This window comes from Physeter macrocephalus, chromosome 4 (assembly GCF_002837175.3).
Source record: "Physeter macrocephalus isolate SW-GA chromosome 4, ASM283717v5, whole genome shotgun sequence".
Classification (NCBI taxonomy): Eukaryota; Metazoa; Chordata; class Mammalia; order Artiodactyla; family Physeteridae; genus Physeter; species Physeter macrocephalus.
Window position 1 is genome coordinate 141928467 of NC_041217.1, and position 23648 is coordinate 141952114.

Below are 23648 nucleotides of genomic sequence, written 5' to 3' on the forward strand. Positions count from 1 at the left end.
GACCGGGTTCCAAACCCCAAAGTAGAAGAGACTCCAAAGTCCGGGGAGGGAAGTCGAGCTGGGAGCAGACAAGCGTCCGGGCGGGGGGCGGCCTTAGTTGGCTCTGGGTGCCGGGAGAGTCGGGTCAAGCGAGGTCGCGGCAAGAGGGGGCTGTGGCTCCGGCGGGCGCGCTCTGGGCCGCGCTGGCTGGGCCGGGGGCAGCGCGCAGGGGCTGCAGGCAGCACCGAGGCGTCCGAGGCGCCCCGGGCCCGCTGGGGGGCAGAGACAAGCGGGCGGCCAAACCTGCCGAGGAAACTAACTAAATAAAAGGAGACTGTTATTTAAGGCGCGGAAATTTGAAATATTTGGACAGGAAGAGAAAAGAAAAGAAACCTTAGCGAGGGAGGGGAAAAAAAAAACACACACAACGCGAGCTAACGGTTTTGAAACTCCCCCACCCCCACCCCGGGCTTTTCTGCGCGCCCTGAGGGAGCTCTGGGCTCCAGCTTCCTCACTAGGGAGCCGGGAGCTGCGGTTGGAGTCTGGAGAATTTCGAAGGGACAGAAAGGATGACTTCGCAGCCCCTCCATAGAGGGCTTGGGTTGACTGTGCGCAAAGCTTTACCCCGGGTCTCAGGCTGGAAGATTGTCTCCAGCCTCTCATTAGGTCCCTACGTGGATCTGTTTTTTTGGAATTGGAATTGTGGTGTAAAATCAAAGCAGTCTCGAGGGACGAAGAGACGGACTTTCCCCCTCCAACCCCCCCTCCCCCGCCTTTTGATGAAGGTAGCTTAGGGTAGTCAGGAAGGCTGCGAGCACGACCCTTTCTCGCTCCAGCACTGTACTCTTCCAGCGCTTCTGGGCTATTACTTCTACCCCCGGCAAAAGCCGAAAGCACCTTTTTGGGAACTGAGATTTCGAAACCAATCCGGGGCCACGGATTCCACAACGTCTGTTTGATCAACGCGATCAAGGACATTTATAATATTACCAATTGAAATGCCTTTCCTGGGACAGAATTATTTTATCCATTTATTAGTCACCCAGAGTGGTGTGTGTGTAGGAGCTCATCACACCATTAGGAGATGCACACTGTTTATCAGAAAACTATTGATTCACTACCGAAATATGGTAAAATGCAGTTGCTTAGTGGCTTGGAGACCAGAACGTGGACTGAGGTCCTGTTGGTGTTTCCCTCCCGCACCCACCCCCGGCCCTGCTTTTCCCCAGGTGTAAGCCGGGGGTTCAGCTTACTGGGCAAAGGCTAAGCCTTGAGTTTCCCGACGTGGATGCGGGCGCAGTGAATAACTGAATTTGAGAGCGCATCTCTGCTTACTATCCTCCATTCTTTCTATGGCGTCGTCCCCTGGGGCTCTGGTCATTCCATTAATTATCACTTGCCTTTCTACTCTGCATCTGAAAAAGTTCAGATCCTTCCCCGTCTCAGCTCGCTGTAAACTAGACCCCGTTAAACTCTGCAGTACTGTTCCTTCCATTCTATACATTTCGGTATATTTTGTCTTACTGAATATTGTCGAGGTTTTTGAGAGATTGAATAATGGCTTTTCATATTTCCTAGAGGAGACCACACAACTCATTTCTAAAATACTTAGATTAGCAAAGCTATTTCCTGCGAAGAGCCAAAGAAATGTGGCGATGTTCTAATGCCTAGGCAAGTTTTAGGCTGGTGAAGAGGGACAGAGCTCCCTCTCCTCTTTTCGTGCCCCGACCACCTGAGAATAAAGCAACTGCAGAAGTACCTCTCTTTAACTTTAATAAACATCCTATATTTGAAATATCTAAAGAGCAATTTTAATGCTTATACTTGATAGATACTGAAAAGTCCATTAAACTTGACTTTAAATTAAGAAACGTCCATCTTTACAGTTGCAAATTGTAAGAAGTGTTGTTTTTATTTTTTTTAGTAATAGTCTTGTGTTTAGAAAATATTCAGCTTACTCAAGCAGTGTATTTTTTGTATTGATTCTAGTTTTTAAATGCAAATTACACCTTTTTCCTTCAAAATCATCTCAATTTCTACTTTTTTCTAAACTTTAAAATAAATGTTTTACATTTAATTTCATGTTGCTGTCAAAAATAAATTTACTCAGTAACTTGTGGTTTGAGGTGGCAGAAGTTGAAGTCTTGTTGCACTTGACATAGGGAAGGTGAACTTAAAATGCCAAATGAGAAGGATTTTTTTCCTCTATATTCTTTTATACTATCATGGAAAATAAATTATTGAAAACCACTTGCCTGCCCACCTTCCAATCCTTGTTAGGGCAGGCATCAGAACCATGTCCTTCAATAAACCTTGAGGTATTTTGTTCTTTTTGGAGTGAAGGCAGGGAGCTTATAAAGCAGAAGGAGGGAACTTTTACATAAAACATCTTTGTTCTTGTGAGAGATGATGAATAAAGTATTTATAAATTTATAAATGGAAATTGCATTGAAATCCTTTGGTGAAATCTTTAAAATAATAGAGTAAGTAGTAGATGCTGGAAAATTCTCTTGGAAATTTGATATTTCCATTTCATTCAAAAATTTTTTATTTTTGGCTAAACATATTCTTAAGATTTTATATGCCTTTACTAAAAAGTTTCGTGGGAATCAAGTGCTATATGTAGGAGTGGCCTATTTATTTATTGTAAAAGTTTCTATATTTATTATCCTGTAGCCCCTAAATAAGTTATGACCCTTATATGTAATATATGTATGTTCTTGCTAAGCTTTTTATCCCCTAAATATTGGTATTTGCAGCATATTTTAATATTTAAACATTTTGTAATTTTACACTTCTGATATTTCAGGGAGAAAAAGCCAGTGTTACACTTAGCATACTTATGGTATAACTTTGGGAAACGTATTATTTAACCAATTGTTTCATTTTGTGATTTTTAAAAAATCAACTAATGGGAAGCACTTTTAGATGGCATTTTCTTTTTAAAGTGCCTTTTAGAGCTAACATATATTTGCTTTCAGATCGCTACTTCTGAAACCTGTTTTTCAACTATTTAACTTTGAGAGAAAGGGAAGATTGAATATGTAAGGATGAATTCACACTGAAATAATTTCAGGTTTATTTCCAAAACATGTTGTCCTTATTCTGTTTTAAAGCAGACATACTAGGCACCAAGTAAAATCTTTGAGGGGAAGCATGAGGAGAGAAAGAAAAGAATTAACTGAATCATCAATAGAATACGTCTAGTTTTTCAATTAGTCTACTTTTTCTAACGTCAAGACTTAAAACACCATGATCTTTTAGTGTAGTTCTCCTTAGCAAGAGGCAAATTATGTGGGGATTATAAGAGGAGTGGAAACCACAGAAAACACTGTCCTGTTTTGAAAAAGTGTTTTAATCAGGCAAAAGAAGCATCAGGACGAACCATTTTTAAAACAAAGTCTTCAAGTTGGGTATTGAGACTGGCAAAGGGAGAAGCAAGGAGAAAAGTCAGGGAAAGATAAAATATTCAGATGAAAGCCAAAGCTATTTGCAATTACATGTTAGAACTCAGGGTTTTGCAGGTGAAAAAGATGTTGCTTAAATATATTCATAAACCTGTAGTAAGATTTCCACTTAGCAGTTTCAGGAGATTTAACTAGCTGCTTAAAATATGACAAAACTGAATTTTAACAAATGATATTAAAATAGGACAGCCAATCAATTAACTGACAAAATAGAAGGCAGTGTGGGAGAGCCCTCCCCACATTCATTGCAGATTCGCAGCTCCCTCCGCCCGGTTTCCCTCCATCAGGCTAACGACCTCGTTTCTCCGGTAGAGCCTGGCCAAGTCGCAGGCGGTGTCCCCCTGATGGTTCCGATGCCCCACTTTGCAGGCCGTGTGCTTCACAAGGAACTCCACCACGGGGAGGTGGCCTTCTTTGGCAGCCAAGTGCAAGGGCAGGTTCCCTTCATTATCCTCGATGTTAACATCAGCTTGAAACTCCAGCAAAGTCTGTAAAGTGTCCAGGAAACCTGCTCTGGCTGCATCGTGAATGACAGCGAAACCAGTTCGGTCTCTCAAATCGGGATTAGCACCTCTAAGTAGTAGTCTCCTGGCAATCTCGGGATTTCCAAGTTTCATAACCTAGAAAAGAAGAAAAAACGGTAGAATCCTTCAAGTGCTCCTACTACAAGAATATTTTAACATATCCATCTCTTTTTATGTATGTAACTATTTTTGATGAAGGAGTGCTTGGGGAAGACCCACATGATCGGGTTTGAAGGGCTGAGTTGCAGGAAATGAGTACTATTAGGTAAAAGTAGAAGAAAACTTCTAAAAATTGAGCTTCTATGATGGAATATCATAAACGGGCCCAAAAGTAGGATAAATTGATTAATAAAATAGAATGAGTCCGACTTATATAAAATTCACTGACAACTTGGTTCTCTATCTCCCATAAAGAGTTGTGTAATTTCATGAATTTATTAAAATGAAAGAAATGGAACTTGAGATTTAAGTAAGTCTCATTCTGTTTGCTTGTTCATGCTCATAAAATGTGCCTGGGGTGTTAATTCTGTAAAATAAAATGTGGGTAAATTTTATTTTCTAAATAGCTGAAAAGAAATAAGGAGAGTGAGTGAGTTTCTTTAAATCCTCAGAGAAGTGTTTCCACACATCAGACTCCATCTAGTCTGATTTTATAAGCGTGAAAATGATCTCCTAAAAATCCAAACCTGGTATTTTCTTAAATTATTAATTTTCACAAGTTCTCTCCAAATAGATACAGCCCCAAGTTTCCAAGTATTTTTTTAAATAGTTTTTTTTTCTTTGCAATTATTTCATATGGGTTACTAGGTGTGTTTAGTGCTTAGAATCCTTCACTTGAAATTTAAAAATGTTACTGATTATTAAAGTGTTAAAAAAGCAACAGTGTTCTACATTGTCAATGTATTTATCTAAAACTAAGTTCATGATATGTCTTGTATTAGATAGGAAATGACTGTATGGAAACTGTTCTTGAAAAGAATGAAACAGTCATCCTACTATATTACTTACTGTTTCCTAAAGTTCTAACTAGCCTCCTAATTTTCAAGTGAGCAAAAGAAGAGAAAATAAGATATTTAATGTGTATTTTGGGACACAGACAGCTTTGTCTTGTGGTTTCAGCCCATTTATTAATCAACTGGTGATCCCATCTTATTTCCTTTTGCAGTTATTATCAATCAGGCATTTAGGAATAGCTATTTGTAAACTGCCAGTATTTTAAAAGCCAGAATTTGGTATTAAAATTTGCTATCAACATACAAATAATTCACATGACAAAGACTTATCTACTGTTGTTTAAATATATTTCACGCTAATAAGAAATCACTATTAGGCTCTCATAGTTATAAAATATTTTGTGGAGCAGCATTCAGTTGTACAATACATATAATTTAATTGTGAAAAATATAATCTCATTAACATGCAAGAATATTTCAGCATTTTAATTGTTTTAATTTATATTTAGGTATATTCATAATAACCTAAATTTATAATACATTACACAGTAGACACTCAAATGTTTGTGAAATTAAATATACACTGGAAAACACATACAAAGCTGATCTATCTCTTTAGAATGTTTGTTTTAAAAAATCGCAAATTAAGTAACATGATGAAATATATTGAGAATGAATAATATTTTACAAATGCAAACTCTATAGATGGCCAAGATGTTAAGCCTCCCTGTTGATAAAACCCTGTTGACTTTTAGCCCTTCCTTTGGGGCAGTGGTTAAAAATGATACATAATTTATTTTTCAAGAACTTCAATGAAATACTTTTTGGTTATTAAAAATTAACACAATCTAATTTTTACCACAACTGCCTCTAAATATTTAGTCACATCTAAGGACCTGAACTGGGAAAAATAAGAGAGAGACACCTTGGATCTTTGTAAAGCAAATGTACGATTAAGGCCTTTGATATTATCCTGATTGAGAAGCTTACACTAGGAAGGGGGGAAAAGCTTTTGTAATTGGGTTAATAAACATAATTGTAGGAGAAAATTTGCCATATTTCACCAAAAATAATAGTAATGCTGGAAATTGTTTTGAAAGAAAGTTCTTTCTTGAGTTATGACACAACTTCAGAGTCAGGATTATACATACTGAAAATAAGCCTTGAGACTCCTGTTTGTGTGTGTTTTATCATATGTACTAGGACTAAGTCACAATAAGTGGGTGTTAATATCTTGATAAGTATGTTTAATATAAACGAGATTGCAGAGTTGTATTAAAAATGTTTGTCAAAACTTTTTTTTTGCAGTATTAATCTCCCAGTCTTCCTGCTCGTCAAAAGTCCTGCAAGATCCTATTCTTACAGGGTTAAGTGGCTCATTCTTTGTGATATTTATATAATATTTCGAATGTTCAATAGGAAAATTTTCAATATATTAAATTTGTGGCATTGCTATCATCACAAAACCTGTTAAAAACTACTAGGTGGAAAAAGAAAAAAAATCCTTTCCCCACTTAATCTACCTGAAATAACAAGATAAATAATTTAGTATCTATAAACTTCCTTAATACTGAAATTTTTGCAAGGTCAGTGTATTCTGATTTAAAATATACAGGCTGTATGGACTTCATCTGTCAATAGTACATCTCCTGCCACTTAAATTTCTAATTCTTGCAATTAAAACAAAGCACTCTAAAAACCCTCTCCCCAGTGGATTTTCAAAAACAGCTTTAAGTGTTGCATTTCGAATACGCACAGCTTATAAGAATATCATCAGAACTCAAATAAAGCAACTGTTTGAGACTACTTTGCCATTTTTCTGTTTCTAAGCCTTTCAACTAAGTTACATGATAACGTTCAGAGGAGGAAAAAAAATTATCAGGTACAATACTTGGCAGCTGGACGTGTTTCATTTGTTGCTTGTAAATCTAATTACTAAAAATTAGAACATACCAGGGTATGACCGCAGAGACAAAAACACTATAAACTGAGCTCTCATTAGAAAATTCAACTTTTTATTCCTCCTCGATCCTGAATGGGTGGATGGTATTACATTAACTGTGAAATGTACATCCTGTGCCCGTGCCCAGGCCACCCATTCCAAACGAGGAAAGGTCGTTGGTCAAAACCTGAAGCATTTGAAGAAAAAACACCCTTGCCAGTAGTCAAGAAAATTAACGTTAAAGTCAATTATTGGAGCAAAGTACGGAAACCACTAATAGCAGTGTATTTACTTCAAATAATAATCATAATAACGTGTTTACAGAGCTGTCTAAAAAAAAGAAAAACCAAAAAACTCGGCGCTGCTACGACTGCTACAGAATCCCCACCGTCACAAAAACATTCCAAAAATTAAGACCAAACCTGGAACCCACTTGATATCGAGGATGTTATTGGATTTGACGAGTTTGTTCAAAGTACGTCATTTTGGGGAGTTGGATCCACTTAAAGATATAAAATATGGCAACCAACTAGTTTTTAAAACAGTTAAATTTTGTACCCCTGAAAGCTTAAAAGCTATTATTCTAGAAACCCGGGTCACGTAGGCAACATTGTTGACCTGTTTTCCCCACCTCTCTGGATACCAACCTGCAGCGCAGTCCTTCCAAATCCATTTTGTGCATTGACGTTTACATTATTTTGCAACAAACTAGTAAGTTGCTCTAGGTCCCCCCTGGCAGCTGCGGACGCCAACTCGTTCCCCCAAGGCTCGGCCATTCTTTAGGGTCCTGACGATCGGGAAAAGATGAATTAGTTGTTTTTCTTTTTCCCCTTTCCTTCGCTCCTAACCAGGCTGCATGATGGCATCGGAGACTGACAGAAGGACTGGGATGGTTAATCTGGAGTAGAGCTTGGTAGTAAATACTAGTAAGATCTGCCTGCCAAAAGCCCGCCCCTCGATTCACACGTGATTATTCAGCAAAACTGAGCCATTGGAGAGGGGCTCCGCTCCTCGCTTTTTAGCTTAACCCCTATGAAGAATTCTGGTGATTAAACTGAGAGCTATACAGGCACACATATATTTCTGGTAAATTACTCTGGACGTAAAATATAGGCAGAGCTGGCACGTACCTACACTACAGATCTCCGTGAGGAATGTGTGCAGAGATTTAAGGCACTAGATCAGGGCAGAAAATACCGCGAAAAAAGAGACATTTGGGGGGGAAGAAAAGGCATCAACCCACCCTTGTTCACGGTGGTGACTTGAGCCGCGCGAGCCAGTACCGCAGGGGCAGGTCCTCGAAGGGGCTCGGTCTCCATCCGTCTCGCCGAAAGGGTAGTCCTGAGTCCTCCGCTGCAGGGAGAGCGCCGCGGTGGCTGGATGCTGAGGTGCTCCTGGGGTTAAAGATGATCGCCAAAAGCAAATGAGAGTAGCAGTTCCGTGGCCCTCAAGTTACAGGTCGTAACGACTCCTCGGTGGCCTTGGATTCTCCGGAGGAGCCTTAATTCGCGTTCAGGCCGAGCTGCGGGCTAACGCCGCGCGGGAGGGCTCCGGAGCCCGCCCGCCGGGCTACCGCAGCCCCACCGAGCCTCAGAGGCCGTGGGAGCCAGGCTCGGCGCGCGTCTCCGGAGACTGCCGGGCGCGCGGCGGGCCCCCGGCAAGCCGGTCATGCCGGCCCCACCGGGTCCTGGGACTCCCAGCAGCGTGAGGAAGGGGGAGAGCGATGCGGGAAGTGTCTATGGGGCCCGGGCTGCTGAAGCACCGCGCTGCAGCATCGCGGCTGCACAGGGCAGCCCACCGGTAACTTCCCGCCTACAACCGAGCCAGTTCAGACTTCCTAATGTGGAAGCTCATTGAGCTGCCGCCGCCTCTTTTGCTTCCTTTCCCGGTTTTCTGAGGGCCTCCGGAGATCGGGAGGGTCCTGGGAAGTCTCAGGCCAAGCTCTGAGTATCGGGAGTCGCCACAATTCCAGGGCGCAGCCAGTCCCGCCGCTCTTGGCGAGAGCCCAGCGGCTTCGGCGCCGGGTGCCACTTCGCCAACCTCTCGCGGTCCTCTGGCCTGTGCCCCCAGCCTGTGCAGCCGATAGGGCAGCGGCCGCCAGCCAGCTGTGCCCTGGAGCCGAGCTGGGTAGCACCGCTTCCTCCCGAGCCGCAGCGCTCCCAGTGACAGTTTCTTTTGTAGCTGGTCCCCCCCAAATCGCCGGTCCCTGCTCCCTTCACCCCTACAGACACTTGTGCGTCGTGCCCCTTTCTGGTCTTTTCCTTCCCTCCCTCCCTCGCTTCTTTTCTCGCTCAAACAATTGCTGCTTCTGTTGCCGCTGCAGAGACGGTGCCGGTTTCTTCTCCCTTTTTTCCGACCTCATCAGCTTTTTTTGAAAAGAAAAAAATTGAGCGCTTTTTGAGTTGAAAAACCCGCCCCCATTTTAACGGCAGAGTTTTAAGGAGGCTCGGCGGAGTTGCAGCGCCGCGGGAGCGGGAAGGCTGGGCACCGCCCACGCCCCGCCCTCCGCCCTGGTGGCGCTCAAGCACTCTGCCGGGCTCGCCCCGCCCCTCGCCCCGCGCCCTTTCTCCCGCCTCCTCGCTCTCGGCTTTCCTCCCTCAGTCTCCTGCGCTGGCTCCCACCCGCCAGCCCAGCGGCCAGGCCCCAGCCGGAGCGGCTTTTTCGGACCCGCGGAGCCGGGTTCGGCCCCCTCCGGCTGGCGGGCGGAGTGGAGTCTGCGATGTGAAACCCCGGGCTGCCCCGAGGCCGGCGGGGGCGGAGGTGGAGGAAAGAGGCTTGTTAATTAAGGCTGCGGAGAGCCGAAGGGCCTTGGAGGCTCGGCGGCGCTGACTGCTGGAAGGCGGAGAGGAGGCTGGCGCGAAGCGAGTCTTTCCCCGGCCCTGGCCGGGCAGCCCGGCCCGCCTCCGCGCTCCCCCGCTAGGTTCTCGAAGTTCGGGCGGCCAGGCCTACGGCTGCCGCCTCTTCCTCTGGGGCGCGCGCTGTGTAAACTCGGCCTCCTTTTCTCAGTGCAGAGCTTCGGCCTCGCACCTGCTAGCTCAACGCCCAGGGCCGCGGTGGGCAGAGGTGGCCGCGGGGTTGGAGGGGGAGACGTGACTGACAGCAAAAGCAGTGCTCAGAAAAAGCAAAAGTCTTTTATAGACTGATTTTTACGAAAACTAAAGGCATGGTATAGGTAAGAAATCACGACGAACTCTGAAGCCTTAATGTTACAGGGACTTGAAACTAAAATATTCCATTTCTTTGGGGAAAGGCAGAAAAGCAATTAACTTTAAAGCAAAAAAAAAAAGTCTTGGGAAGGATTTTCTAACAAGGCCATTTCTTTCTTGTCAAAGTTCTCTCTGACTACTTAGATGGGACTTGTTTTGGGGGGGAGGGGGTGTCCAAATGTAAAGGAATAGTATCTTCCTAATCGTTTATTTCAATCATCTGAGACACCAGTTCTCTGTACTTTTAACTTCCTCTTTTAGCTATGTAAGATTAATTAATTACTGTTTTCTATATTTTTTGCACTTAAAAATATCCAACACGGTTGCAGGATGCACCCAGCGGTCAAAATGAAACCAAGCAAAAAATGACAGGTGGTCTAATTATTACCGACCTCTAGCAAGCATGTCCTCAAGCAACATCTATACCCAGCTCCTTGAAGTACACTGGGAGTATTAGCAACGAAATACACCAACAACATTTGGATAATCATGTAGCATCAGATTGCCTGGTAGGTAGAGGGAGAGTTGAAACTGCGAAGAATCCTGCAGTGTTTCCTTTAACTGAATTGTTGAGAGGAAAATAACCAGAGCTCTTTTCTTAGGTGACTAAAATTGAAATGTGAATCAAACATGAACTACAACACAGGAAATTAACTCCTATCGTTTCTTACATATATTTAGACATTTCAAATAGAACATTTAGGATTCCATATATACCAGTAAATACCATAAATAATTTACTTTTGATTATTCTGGGAAATGAGTATGTAATCTTTCAGTATAGCTGGAGGGTGTGATGATATAGTAGCACTGTTGGCTGTTAAGAGATAACTGGCATTAGTCCAACTTACGAGAGTTGCTTTCTAGCATTTATTATGGTTTCTTGCTAAGAGAAGACATTGTAATAAGGAAGAATATTGTACTCATGTAAAGTATAGGTATACATTTGTTATAATTTTCATGAAATAAAATTCTTTTTGCTGAATAACGATAAATAAAACTTATGGTAATTTAAGGTGCATACAGAGCTGGATTAATAGTTTTGGAGCTCCTAAGCATTGAAAAGATTTTGATGTCCCACCAGCTCACCTCATATGTAAATAAAAATAATACAAAACCAAAAATAAGTGTAAAGAAGTCCAACAAAGTTCGGATTTTTCCCATGTTGACCACTTCAATGCTTTTGCTGAAATATTAAATTCTTTCAGAAAGTTTGTTTTTTACTCTGACTTAGCTAGTGTCCTGAAGCATGTACTTTGTTTGCTTATTGTATAACCCAGAACTGGCAGCATAGAGATTACAGTCTTAGTTCAGAAAGCATAAGTAAGCACTACAAAAGACCTCCAATGAAAATCTCATATTGAGGGCTAGTTCACTGAAGTCAAAGGTATCTCTGCCCTCAGTAAGCTTACATTCTAACATGATGTACAAAAAAGATTAACAGTTAAGCATCTGTTATATTGAAAGTAGTAGTTTGTCTTTTAACACAGTAATGACATATCTCTCAAACACTGAAATAGAGCCTTTTAGTTGGACATAAAATACTAACAGTCATGGAAATTTTTTCAGCAGTTCATACTCATTTTAAAGGGTTTATAGAAATACTACAGTCAAATTATTTTGTGCTTTTCCCCTCATTGACTTAAGTATGCATAGTTTCTGAATGATTAACTTATGGATATGTGTATGTGGTATTTATAATTTCTTTACATAGTCCCAAAGTCTTCCTTTTGTTATATTTATAGATCCAAGAGAGGTAGAAAACAGACTGGTACCCTCAAGGGGCCTTTTTATCATTTAATTATTGTGGCTTTGGCATTTTATTTCTGAAATTCAGCAGGCTTTTTCATATGGGTTCTCACACCACTTATGAAAGTCTTTTTGTAAAGTAAGAAAAAAAAATGCCCAGTAAGCAACTCAAAAGTTTAAACATAATAGCAACAATTAATATTTATATAGTGTTTCCTGGTTATAACATCATGCACACATTATTTAATCTTTACAACTCTGGGAGGTAAATATGATAACTATCCCCATTTTTCAGGTGAAGGAATTGAGGCTTATAGAGAATGTGACTAAGGCCAATAAGTAGTGGATATAGGATTTGAACTCAGAATTCATCCCCAAATGTTAGGCCTTTTCTATTACTTAAGAGTCCAGTTCACTGGAAGCTTTGGGTTTGGAACTCTCCCAGACTTTTCCCTATGTGCTTCTTCCATTGGCTGGTTTTGGCCTGTATCCTTTCCCCTTTTCCTGTAATAAATTGTAACCATAAGCTAAAAAAAAAAAAGAGTCCAGGATCAGGCACTAGTGTCCTAACGAACATTAAATCATTACATGAAATATATTTTGGATTACTTAAGTGTGGATCTAACTGTAGTAGCATTAATCTCAGGAATTACATTGTAATTGAGAAGCTTTGTTAAATAGTTTGATTAACTTAAAGGATCAAGGTTAACACCCCCAATAATGAGTCATGTTGATATCATGTGTCCCTGATATGATGTGATGAGGACACATCACCTTGTGGAATCCTTCCCCTGAATCCATAAACTCAGCATAATTCTGAGAAAACATTAGACAAACCCAAACTGAGAGACATTCTATAAAGTTCCTGACCATTAGTCTTCAAAAGTCAAGACCGAGCAATGGTCACAGATTGGAAGAGGCTAAGGAAACATGACCACTAAATGTAATGTGGTATTCTGGTTTGGACCCTGGAACAGAAAAAGTACATTAATATAAAAATCCAAATAGAGTCTCTAGAACATAATTAATAGTATTAATGCCAGTGTTAATTTCTTAGTTTTGATATCAGTACCGTGGTCATGCAAGATGGTAACAGAGGAAGCTGGAAAAAGGTAAATAGGAGCATTCTGTACTATGTTTGCAACTATTATATAAATCTAAAATTATTTCAAATAAAAATTTAGCAAAATAACTACAGGTAAACTTTATTATATATATTTGAAAAAATATGATATAAAATTCCTTTTAAAAGAAGAATGGTAAGATCAAAGAACATGGAGATTCTAGAAAAAGATCTATATTTGAATTAGACTGAGCTCCATGAGTTAATGCAGTAAAACAACTATGAGAATGGATAGATTAAAATTATTTTTCTTTGCTCATGCTTATGGACAGATAATCTATATTTTTATTCTCTCAGTTTTTGACACTGGAATGAAATTGTTTCCTTTAAGGAAGGAATTCTGGGGAAATGAATTTTCTCTTTTTTTTAAAAAAGATTTTTTTGATGTGGACCACTTTTAAAGTCGTTATTGAATTTCTTAAAATACTGCTTCTGTTTTATGCTTTGGTTTTTTGGCCACAAGGCATGTAGGATCTTAGCTCCCCGACCAGGGATCAAACCTGCGTCCCCTGCATTGGAAGGCAGATTCTTAACCACTGTACTGCCAGGAAAGTCCCGAATTTTATCTTAATTCAGTATTTATTTTTCTTTCATTCCTTTCCCTGTAGTGGAAAGTTACTCTGGATTCTGGGTATACAACCATGAACAGTTACGTCATAGGGAAGAATCAGTCTCTTCAGGAATTATACACTATGGAGGGTAAAATGCAGGGAGGCAACAGGGTGAGTGGAAAGAGCACTAGTTTTGACCTAGCCTTGAATGCTAGGTCTCTCCCTGTATAGCATGACTTCAGGCACATTCTTAGCCTATCAGAGAAGTTTTTTATTCTGTAAAATGGTTGTTGTAAAAATTAAATGAGATAAGGTGTGTGAAGTACCTGTACATACTAGACATCCAATAAAAATAAATTCAAAGGCATTGGTTGTTACGTACCCAAGAGTTTGCTATTTATGAACTATGGTGAATATAAAAACACATGGAATGAAATGGCTGATAATCTCAAAGAACTTTCAGCCTTTGAGGAGAGATTAAAACATGCAGAGATGAAACAATTAGAGAAAAAAGTTACAGAATTTATCAGAGTATTAAACTGTGTTGTAAAGATAGTACAGCAGTGATTAGAAAGGAGAAAAATCCTTGTTGGCTTAAATATTATGAAAGAGGTGATCCTGAGAAAAGCATTTAGGAACTGGTATACAAAGTAATAGCAACTAATATGGTTTACGGTTTTGAAAAGTTTTCACAAGCATTATATCACTCAATAATCACAATCACTCTGTGAAATAAGTTTTATAAGCCCCATTTTAGAAGTAAAGAAATCGAGACTCAGAGAAGTTTTTTGTTTGTTTGTTTTTGTCAAGCGGCAGAACTAGAACTCAAGCCTAGTAATGCTGACTATGAAATCTATGCTTGTTTTGTAAAAATATTTTATGCTTCCATGTATTTTCATAATTGTTTTCTCATCACCTGAAATAGTCATGTCAGAAGCTGAAGTCAGAGAGTCTAAGTGACCCATCCAAGTTCCCCCAGCTAATTAGTTGGGAAAGCAGTACTAGAAACCGTATGCCTGAATGTCTAGTGTATTCTTCCCCTCTTTCTGTATTACCACATTCTTTTAATTTCCAGATGGAGAGGAGGGAGGGAGAAGGGGAGCAGTACTGGATTTGAATGGGCTCCGAGACATACACACATGTCATCACAGAGAAAAATCTCAACTTTGCAGGGCTGCATTAATCCTGGCCATGTAACTAGAGACAATCATCCACCTGCCTTGTGCTGAGAATGACATATATGAATGGGGCAAGTGAATTGCCACACTTAAATTGCTGGTACTATGTTTCACCTCATAATTCATATTTGTGCTATGTTTTGGAATTACTTCCTTGGGGGTGGCAGTTAACCAAGAAACCCTTCAATTCATGTGACTATGGAGGGTTCTGTTCCTATCTACCTCATTCTGGTCTCAATGCAGACTATTACATGAGAGTTGTAGGCCAGACTATTTTCGTCTAAAGAAAAAAAAGCAGAATAAACCTAGAGCTTTAGAACACCATAGTGCTCTTTGTGTTCAGGGAATACAAAGATTCTATATGGTGATTTCACTAGTTTCTATTTTAACTCTACAGCGCAAAATCAGCAAACTTATTTCACACTTTCAGGATTTTACATATTTTCCACCGCAAGTACATGCTCTATTTCAGTCCAGAAGATGATATTTTCCAAGTCAAAGTTGAACATATTCTACTGTCACTCTTCCTCCAGAGGGAATGACATTTATAAACTATCACACTTCACTGTACAGAGTCTTCGACTATTCTTGGCTCAAAGCCTGATCATCTTTTCCTCGGGGTCGATATTCTCACTTTTCTCAGCTTCCATGTCTGCCCCATGACTACCGTGGGAATCTGGTTGCTTGCCATTCCTTGTTACTGAATGTCTGAGGATGCAAGCGTCAGGGCTTGGGATCGAGTGTGACAGTGTGCAAGTGGGCTTTGACAGGTTGAGCATAAAAGACTATGTGAAGTTGTATTTTGGTGAAACAGAGAAAATGTACATTTATGAAATGTTGTGTTAGACGGGATGTGACGGTGTGCTGAGTTGGTTTGTGAGGCTTGACGTGTATGTGTGTTACTATATAACCACGTAAGGAGCAGAATCTGATCCCCGCCCCAACCATGGGGAGGCGGTACCCCGAGGCCTTTGCTTAATTCAAACCGGAATAACCTGTTGCGGGACTCCAAGCTGCCGCAGTTGCAGGTTGGCGTCCCCGCCGGCGGCGCGCGGATCTCCGCCCGGTAGTCGCGCGCCCAGCGCCTGACAGGAGGGCAGTCACGTGGCAGCCGCAAAGCGGCGCTTTGCGACCTCGATGACAGGCAAAATGTGCGACAGCCTCGGCGCTGGCCAACCAGGGGCGGAGGCGGCGGCCAGGGAGGAAGCGGAGGAGGCGGAGGCGGCCGTGGCGTTCGCCCGCCTGCTTTTTCGCTCGTTTTCCCCGCCCCCGCCGGTCTTGTCGCCGTTGAAGGGAGCCGGCTGCGCGCTGTCGCAACCAGCTCTTATCCTGGCCGGCGACAGTAAAACCGAACCCACATCCCTACCAACCTCCCTTTCGGGGCGGCTGCGGCTCGGGCTCCGCGGGGCGCAGGCAAGCGGCCCAGGCTCCTGAAGGTTACCGAGTGCATGAGCTCCTAGCCTCCCGCGCTGCCCCGCCCGCCGGCCCGCCGGCCCGCCCGCCGGCTCGTCCGCCAGCCCCTCGGCGCCCGGCGGCGGCGGCGGCGGCGGCGACGGCCGCAGGAGGCGCAGTCTCCCTCCCGGGTGCGCGCTTCGCTCCCGGAGCCGCGGAACTCAGCGGCCGCCATGGCGTCCAACATGGACCGAGAGATGATCCTGGCAGATTTTCAGGTGAAGTATCGGGCCCAGTTACCCTCTCACCTTCAACCTCGTGGGTTCCCGGTGCCCAAAGTGTGGCCTCTTCCCAGCGTTTGTTTGAGCACTGCAGTGCTGTGTGGTTTGAGTTTTTATACGGTACCTGGCTTGGGGTGTGTGTGTTGTGTGTGTGTGTGTGTGTGTGTGTGTGTGTGTTGTGAACTGTGGAGGACTATGTTATGTTGGGGGTGTGTAGAATGGCCTATGTACGGATTGAATGGCATTTGTCGGGTGAGTGGGTGTTATGTCGGGTTGTTTTGTGTGTGGACTGTGTATTGTTTTCTGTATTATATGGGTAATGTGTAGAATTTGAGGATAAGTGTGGGGCTTTTAAGTATGAGGTGCTTTAGGTGAGGAGTTTTGGGTTTGTGAGGAGAGTGTGCTGTATGGAGTGTGGGTGTGGTGTATTAAGGGGAGAGTAAAAAAGAATGATGGTGAGGAGGTGGTGAGGGTAGCGGGACATTGTGCTGGTTTTGAGGGAGAAATAAACATTTGAGACTTTGATGCCTTATTGGAGTCTTTGGGGTGTAGGAAGAGGAGGAGGCAAATAGACTGTATATATCAAAGTATCTTTGCAGTGAGTTCACAAGCTTAATAAATTACCAATTCATATTTGTGGATTCCCTTCTCTACAGATTTGAACTACTTGGTTGGTGTCCTTTCTCCAGGAGAAATTTTAAGGATGAGCAAAGATTATTTCTTACTGACTCAACTGTAGTGACACTGGCATATAAGTATTTTAGGGAGGCCCTTTGAAAGTAGAACTGTATGCTTCATGAAAGACTTGGAGTTAGAAATAATACCCTGTAAACACCACTTTTGCCTTTTGATGTTGGAAGAAAACATTGTAGTGAGATATTTTTAACCATTTATTTTGGCATTAACTTAGGAGCTATAGTTCTGTATAGGCAGATGTTTCCCTCCTTTAACACTGCCATCATTGCACATGGTCTAACACTAGCATAGTAGGTAATATTTTTCCTTACTGATATTTTGTTGGGCTTTTCTTCTTTCTCTAATTTTTAAAGTTACTTATTTTTACAACTAAATATTCTGATGGCCAGTTCCAGAGTTTGCTCATTTAATTATTCAAGTCATATCTGCTACATTAGGAATATGCATATATCTGCATTTGATTATACTGTAACTTTCAAAACTCAAACAGAAAGAAGTTCTGAAGATAAAAGTTGACCGCAAGATTTTGGTGCTTTGGAGGATTAGGATTGGCCTGAGATTTTCTGCCTAATTCTTTCACCTTTTTTTCATTCTCCAAGTTAGTCTTTTATCTAATGTGGAATGTAGTTGTGTGATAAAGACTCTATATGTCTAGGAATGATTTTATCCTTTTGTAAAATGTTCTGCTCTGGTAGGAATGGCTTTAGGCAACAACAAGTATAGTTTACCTCATTAAAAGCTTTAAGGTAACTGTAACTTTGTTTTGATTTACCAAACTTTTGACTTCCTCTAATAACTTGTAGCTGTTTGCTCTCTTATTATTTGTGACAGTTATTATTATTTTTTGGCCACGCTGCGTGTCATATGGGATCTTAGATCCCCGACCAGGGATCCAACCCGTGCCCCCTGCAGTGGAAGCAAGGAGTCTTAACCACTGGACTGCTGGGGAAGTTCCTATTTGTGACAATTATTATGCTTAGGTTTATCGGCCAATCTGGAAATTTAGCATTCCTGCATTCAGAGGCAAAGTAAGATTTTCTGACAGGCATTTGGGGTTTTATTTTGATTGCATGAAAACATACTAATAAGTTTTTTTCTTCAAATCAATGGCAATGCTGTGAACAGTTGTTTACAGAATGGAAAAAGCTTATGGCATCTGCAATGAACAATTGTTTTCCAAATGGTGAGAGTTAATTGCATGTTGTCAAATAGGCAGGAGAACACTACTGGTAGAATAAAAGTTATTTAGAAAACTATGCACAAGCACATTAGCCTTTTGTATATTTTAGGAATCTTGTATTCCTCTTACAGATGATGATTCCAGATGAGTTTATTCTTGTGGACTTGTTTTTAAAATGGATAATTTTTCACTTTGCTGTACACCTGAAACTAACACAACATTGTAAATCAACTATACTCCAATATGAAATAAAAATTAAAAAAAAAGATTTTTCTTACTTAAAAAAATATTATGTAAAAGTTTTGTAGAATTAACTTTAAAAAATTAGTATTTATTCAGTTATCAGAAACCAGGCAATTTATTTTGAAAATTATAGCTCAAGACTTGGAATGTAGATGCTTGGATGATACTGGCTTCTTCTATAACTGGGCAAATCAATTTCCCCAGCAAAAAGTGAGCATAGTAAAATTATGTTCTGTTTACTTCATATGATTGTGAAAATTAATAATAGTTTTGAGAGCTCAGTGCTGCTCTTGTAGAAAGGGACATGATTTTTAAATGTGACTAGATTTAAAAAATAAATAAGTTTAAGATTTTGATTACTGCTGGAAAATACAATGTCTAAATATGGGAAAGTTTTTGAGAAGGATTTTGTGTTCTCTAACTATTTCAACTCAGTAAACAAAGGACTTCTGTTGAAATCAGTGGTGGAGTGGCTAACAATCTTATGAGGTAAATAGAACATAATTTTACTATGTTCACTTTTGGGTAGGGAAATTGATTTGACCAGTTATAGAAGAAGCCAGTATCATCCAAGCATCTACATTCCAAGTCTTGAGCTATAATTAAAAAAATAAATTGCCTGGTTTCTTTTAATGAGGTAAGTAGTGGATGGAAGATTTCAGCTCAGACTTAATGGGATAGATATGGGCCTTTGTAGGTGAGTGAACTAATTACAAAGCAAATATTTTCCAAATTGTCCTCTAAAAGATTTTTTCCCCCAAGTAAGAACAGCTACCAATAGAAAAAAAATTTAAATTGTGCTGAAATACACAATAAAATAAAATGTGCCATCTTAACCATTTTTATCAATACGTGTCCAGTTCAGTGACATTAAGTACATTCACATTGTTGTGCAACCATCACCACCAACCATCTTCAGAACTCTTTTTATGTTGCAAAACTGTAACTCTCTACCCATTAAACAATAACTTCCCATTCTTCCTTCCCCCCAGCCCCTGGCAACCACCTTTCTTTCTGTCTCTGTGGATGTGAATGCTCTAGGTACCTCTAATAAGTGGAATCATACAGTATGTGTTCTTTTGTGACTGGCTTATTTCACTTAGAATAATGGCCCCAATTTTGTAGCATGTGTCAGAATTTCCTTTTTAAGGCTGAATAATATTTCATTTTATGTATGTACCATATCTTGTTGATCTGTTCATCTGACAATGGACACTTTTGTTTTTTAAGGAAGATGTTGGGGGTAGGAGTTTATTAATTAATTAATTTATTTTTGCTGTGTTGGGTCTTGTTTCTGTGCGAGGGCTTTCTCTAGTTGTGGCTAGCAGGGGCCACTCTTCATCGCGGTACACGGACCTCTCACTATCGCGGCCTCTCTTGTTGCGGAGCACAGGCTCCAGACACGCAGGCTCAGCAGCTGTGGCTCACGGGCCTAGTTGCTCTGCGGCATGTGGGATCCTCCCAGACCAGGGCTCGAACCTGTGTCCCCTACATTAGCAGGCAGACTCTCAACCACTGCACCACCAGGGAAGCCCAATGGACACTTTTTCCCTACGTTTTGGCTATCGTGAATCATTAATGCTGTACATGGATGTACAAATATCTCTTTAAGTCCCTGTTTTCAGTTATTTGGGGTATATACCCAGAAGTAGAATTGCTGAATCATATGGTATTTCTATTTTTAATTTTTTTAGGAACCACCATACTGTTTTCCGTAGTGGCTGCACCATCAAAATTTTGAATGGAGAGAATGACAGCGTAGTGTTTAATTAATTTGTAAATTCCACTCTGAACAAATGAGTTTAGAACTTGGAATAGTCCAACAAAAATCAGCTATAAATGTAAATAGTGTTAGCATAGTATATTATTGGTAAAGGAATGACTAGACTAGTACACCTACAGTTCTGGCTGACCAGAACCAGGAGGGGGTGTAAAGGAATTTCCTGGGTTTAAAAAACAGGCAGGCACTGATGAATCAAGAGAGGTTTTTTTTTTTTCCTTCCTTAAAGTTCTTTTATAACAGATGTATTCAGGTGCAAGTTCCAAATCTTTTTCTTTTTGTAATTGTATAATTCATTAAGGTTGAGTTATAGAGCAAAAATCATTTGATCAAACAAACTTTTGAGACTATTTGATTTGCTTACAGATGTGAAAACAGTTATCCAAACAAAATTGCGGTTGCTATTTAATAATTTCAGTAATTAGTTACCTCTTACTTTGGGTCTAGATGAACAAAAAAATGAGTCTTCTCCCTCCCCCACCCCTTTAACCTTTCAGTTAATGCCATGGTAAATTCTTTTTCCTCTAAGATACTTTTTTTTACTTATAATTTTTCTTTGAGAACAAAATGAGTGGTGTACCCATTTAGATTAGTGTCACATGTGGGACTCATGTTTTTCTATTTATGTTTCTTTGTTACTGATAATATAGATACATAGATCATAGCTCTACTCAAGTGAAGAAAAAACAACTTTCATTAGTAGTAATATTTTCTATCAGACTTTATCATAAACAAAACTTATCTGCCTTGCTAAAAAAGTATTCTTTCTGAATCTAGTTCCATTGGTCACATATTAAGAGTACCTTTATTTCTTCTCTAGTTTGGCACTGATTTTGATGTTACTTTCAGTTGTATATCCTGGATGACACAATTGTGGCTTTGTTTTCTACTCCTGGTCTTTCCAGCTAGTAATACCTTTGCTGCCTAAATTGCTTTGTACATTTACCTATATTGGACTATCACTATGGGATGTAGTAAGTTTTCATTTGCCTATCAACTCTTCTTTGAAGCATGGACTCTTCCATGACACTACTGGTAAGTTACTTGTAGGTAATTTCTGCCCTTTCTTTACATTACATTTTTTCCTTCTAAATGAAGCTGCGAATCCCTCTTCTTTCTTTTTTAGTTTGACGCAAAGAGATATTTTCTACAAAAGAGGATACCAGACTGCAAGTAGAAATGGTATCGATCTATACGGATAGGTATCCTTGGTGATGTTGTGGATCAGGGACCAAACTAAGTATTCATGGAACATCATCTTTATTTCCTGGGAGGTTACCTTGGGTAGGAGACTGAGTACTATGGCAGAAAGTAGTCTTGTTAGTATTCTTTCTTTCCTTTCTTCACTGTCCCCTTCATTTTTAGAGGGACAAAGCATATTGTTTTGTGTCTGGATTGTTGGTCATTGGGAAAATAAGGTTTTGGCATGTAGATTAAAGTTTAGTAGTTAGTGGTTAAGAGCATGGGCTTTGATGTTGAATTACTTAGATTTAAATCAGAGCTCTGCCATTCACTCATCTTGTGATTTTTGACCAGTTACTTCACACCACTTTGCTTCAGTTTTCCCATATGAAAAAAGGGTTAATGTAAAGTGGTTAGAACAGGTGTCTGACATAGAAAGTGTTTAATAAATTTTAGCTGTTATTTTCATTGTTGACAGTTTTAAAGTACGCACTTGTTCTCTGCAGGGGACTTCAGAGATCATCTATTTCTAGCTTCTCATTTTTCCTTTTGTGGACGTTGAGACCCCGAAAAAGGAAGTGACTTGTCCATGGTCATGAACTGGTTTGAAACAAAGATTTTATCCAGGTGTACATAAGAGTGTTCATTTTCTAGCTTAATTTGTCAAATAGCTTGGACGTCTAGAGGAAAGCAAGACCCACCACTTAGAAATTTGTCCAAATTGATAAAACTTACATAGAAAATAAATTAACAGTGCCTGGCATATAGCAGACATACCAGCAAGAAGGAAAGGAGGGAGGGAAGGTGGGAAGGAGGAAAGGAGGAAGGGAGGGACTGATCGTTCCTAAACTCCCATTCATTCCAGTTCAGTGCCATGCTTCTAAGCTCACAGGTGATCAGAGCCATGGAATGGAGAGACTTCAGATTTGTTGAGCATGGTTCGGTTGATGCCTGTTGTTTGCCAGACAAGTTTTATGGACTCTGTAGTTCAGGGGTCAGGAAACTGTAGCCTGTAAGCTGGTTGACTGTTTTTAATACATAAAGATTTATTGGCACACTCATTTACCTATTGTCTATGACTGCTCTCTTGCTGTAGTGACAGAGGTGAGTAGTTGAGACAGAGACTTCATGGCCCATAAGCTTAAAATATTTACTATTAGAGCTTTTAAGATAAAGTTATCTACGTCCCCCGCCCCCCCACCCACCCCATGAAATCAATACTTTTCTTTCTAGGTTTTAGTAACTGCAGAGTGTTAGAAACATTTGAATGCCTCACAGGTATACATGGTTACTTCTCTATAGGAGGCAGTTAGAACATTGCACTTAGGCAGACTAGAGCTCTCGTTTTTTGCTTTGTTTTTTTGTTTTGGCTGTGGTTTTCTGAGCAAGTCATTTATCCTTTCTGGGTGTAAGTTATTTAGTATATAAAATGTAGATCTGCTTAGACCCATATCTACTTGAACACAGAAGATTAGACTATATTAGGTGTTCAAATAGAGTCTGGATAATCACTTGGCAGCAGTGGGGTTGAGGACATTCAGTTATAATTCAGGTAATTTATCTAGCTTAGGGGTCAGCAAACTACATCCTGAGGGCCAAATCACCAAATTTTTTGTCAGCAGGTCTTACTGGAAGGCAGTCTTGCATGTTCATTTACATACTGTCTCTGGCCACTTTTGCCCTCATTAGCAGAGTTGAATAGTTGATTGCATGACCTGCAAAGCCCAATATATTTACCCTGCCCCATATAGGAAAGTTTACTGATCCTTGGTCTAGATAAGTGGTTTTCAACTTTGGATGATTTCTGTTCCCCAGAGAACATTAGACAATTTCTAGAGACATTTTTGGCTATCACAGCTGCGGGGTGCTACTAGCATTTAGTGGGTAGAGGCCAGGGGTTCTGCTAAACATTGTATAATGAAGTAGACATCCCGTGATAATGAAGAATTATCTGCCCAAGAATTTCAATAATTCTGAAAACGCTTGATCTAAATCAGTGGTTCTCAAACTTTAACTTGCCTAAGAATAAGTGGGAGGGCTTGTTAAGTCACAGGTTACTGGAGCCCAGAATTTTTGATTCAGTGGATCTTGGGTGGGGCCTGCAAATTTGCATTTCTGCCAGGTTCCCAGGTTATGCTGATGTTGCTGGATCCAAGGACTACACTTGAGAAAAACTGATCTAGATGATTTTTTTTTTTTTTTTTTTTTTTTTTTTTTTTTTT

At 40.6% G+C, this 23648-nt stretch overlaps 2 protein-coding genes across 2 annotated transcripts in view; one reads left to right on the top strand and one right to left on the bottom strand.

Moving 5' to 3' along the window:
* Positions 1-3313: 3313 nt before the first annotated feature.
* On the bottom strand, positions 3314-9259 carry CDKN2C (cyclin dependent kinase inhibitor 2C). Its single transcript, XM_007121473.4, has 3 exons — positions 8109-9259; positions 7513-7652; positions 3314-4066 (listed from the first exon to the last, which is right to left on the bottom strand). The coding sequence occupies exons 2-3, from the start codon at positions 7639-7641 to the stop codon at positions 3689-3691; spliced, it is 507 nt and encodes a 168-aa protein (XP_007121535.1). The 5' UTR covers positions 7642-7652; positions 8109-9259; the 3' UTR covers positions 3314-3688.
* A 6606-nt stretch (positions 9260-15865) lies between these two features.
* FAF1 (Fas associated factor 1) overlaps positions 15866-23648 on the top strand; it is a 534086-nt gene continuing 526303 nt past the window's right edge. Inside the window, exon 1 of the mRNA XM_024119653.3 lies at positions 15866-16342. Coding sequence (XP_023975421.1) covers positions 16298-16342 — 45 coding nt within the window. The 5' untranslated portion in view covers positions 15866-16297. The remainder of the gene's footprint in view (positions 16343-23648) is intronic.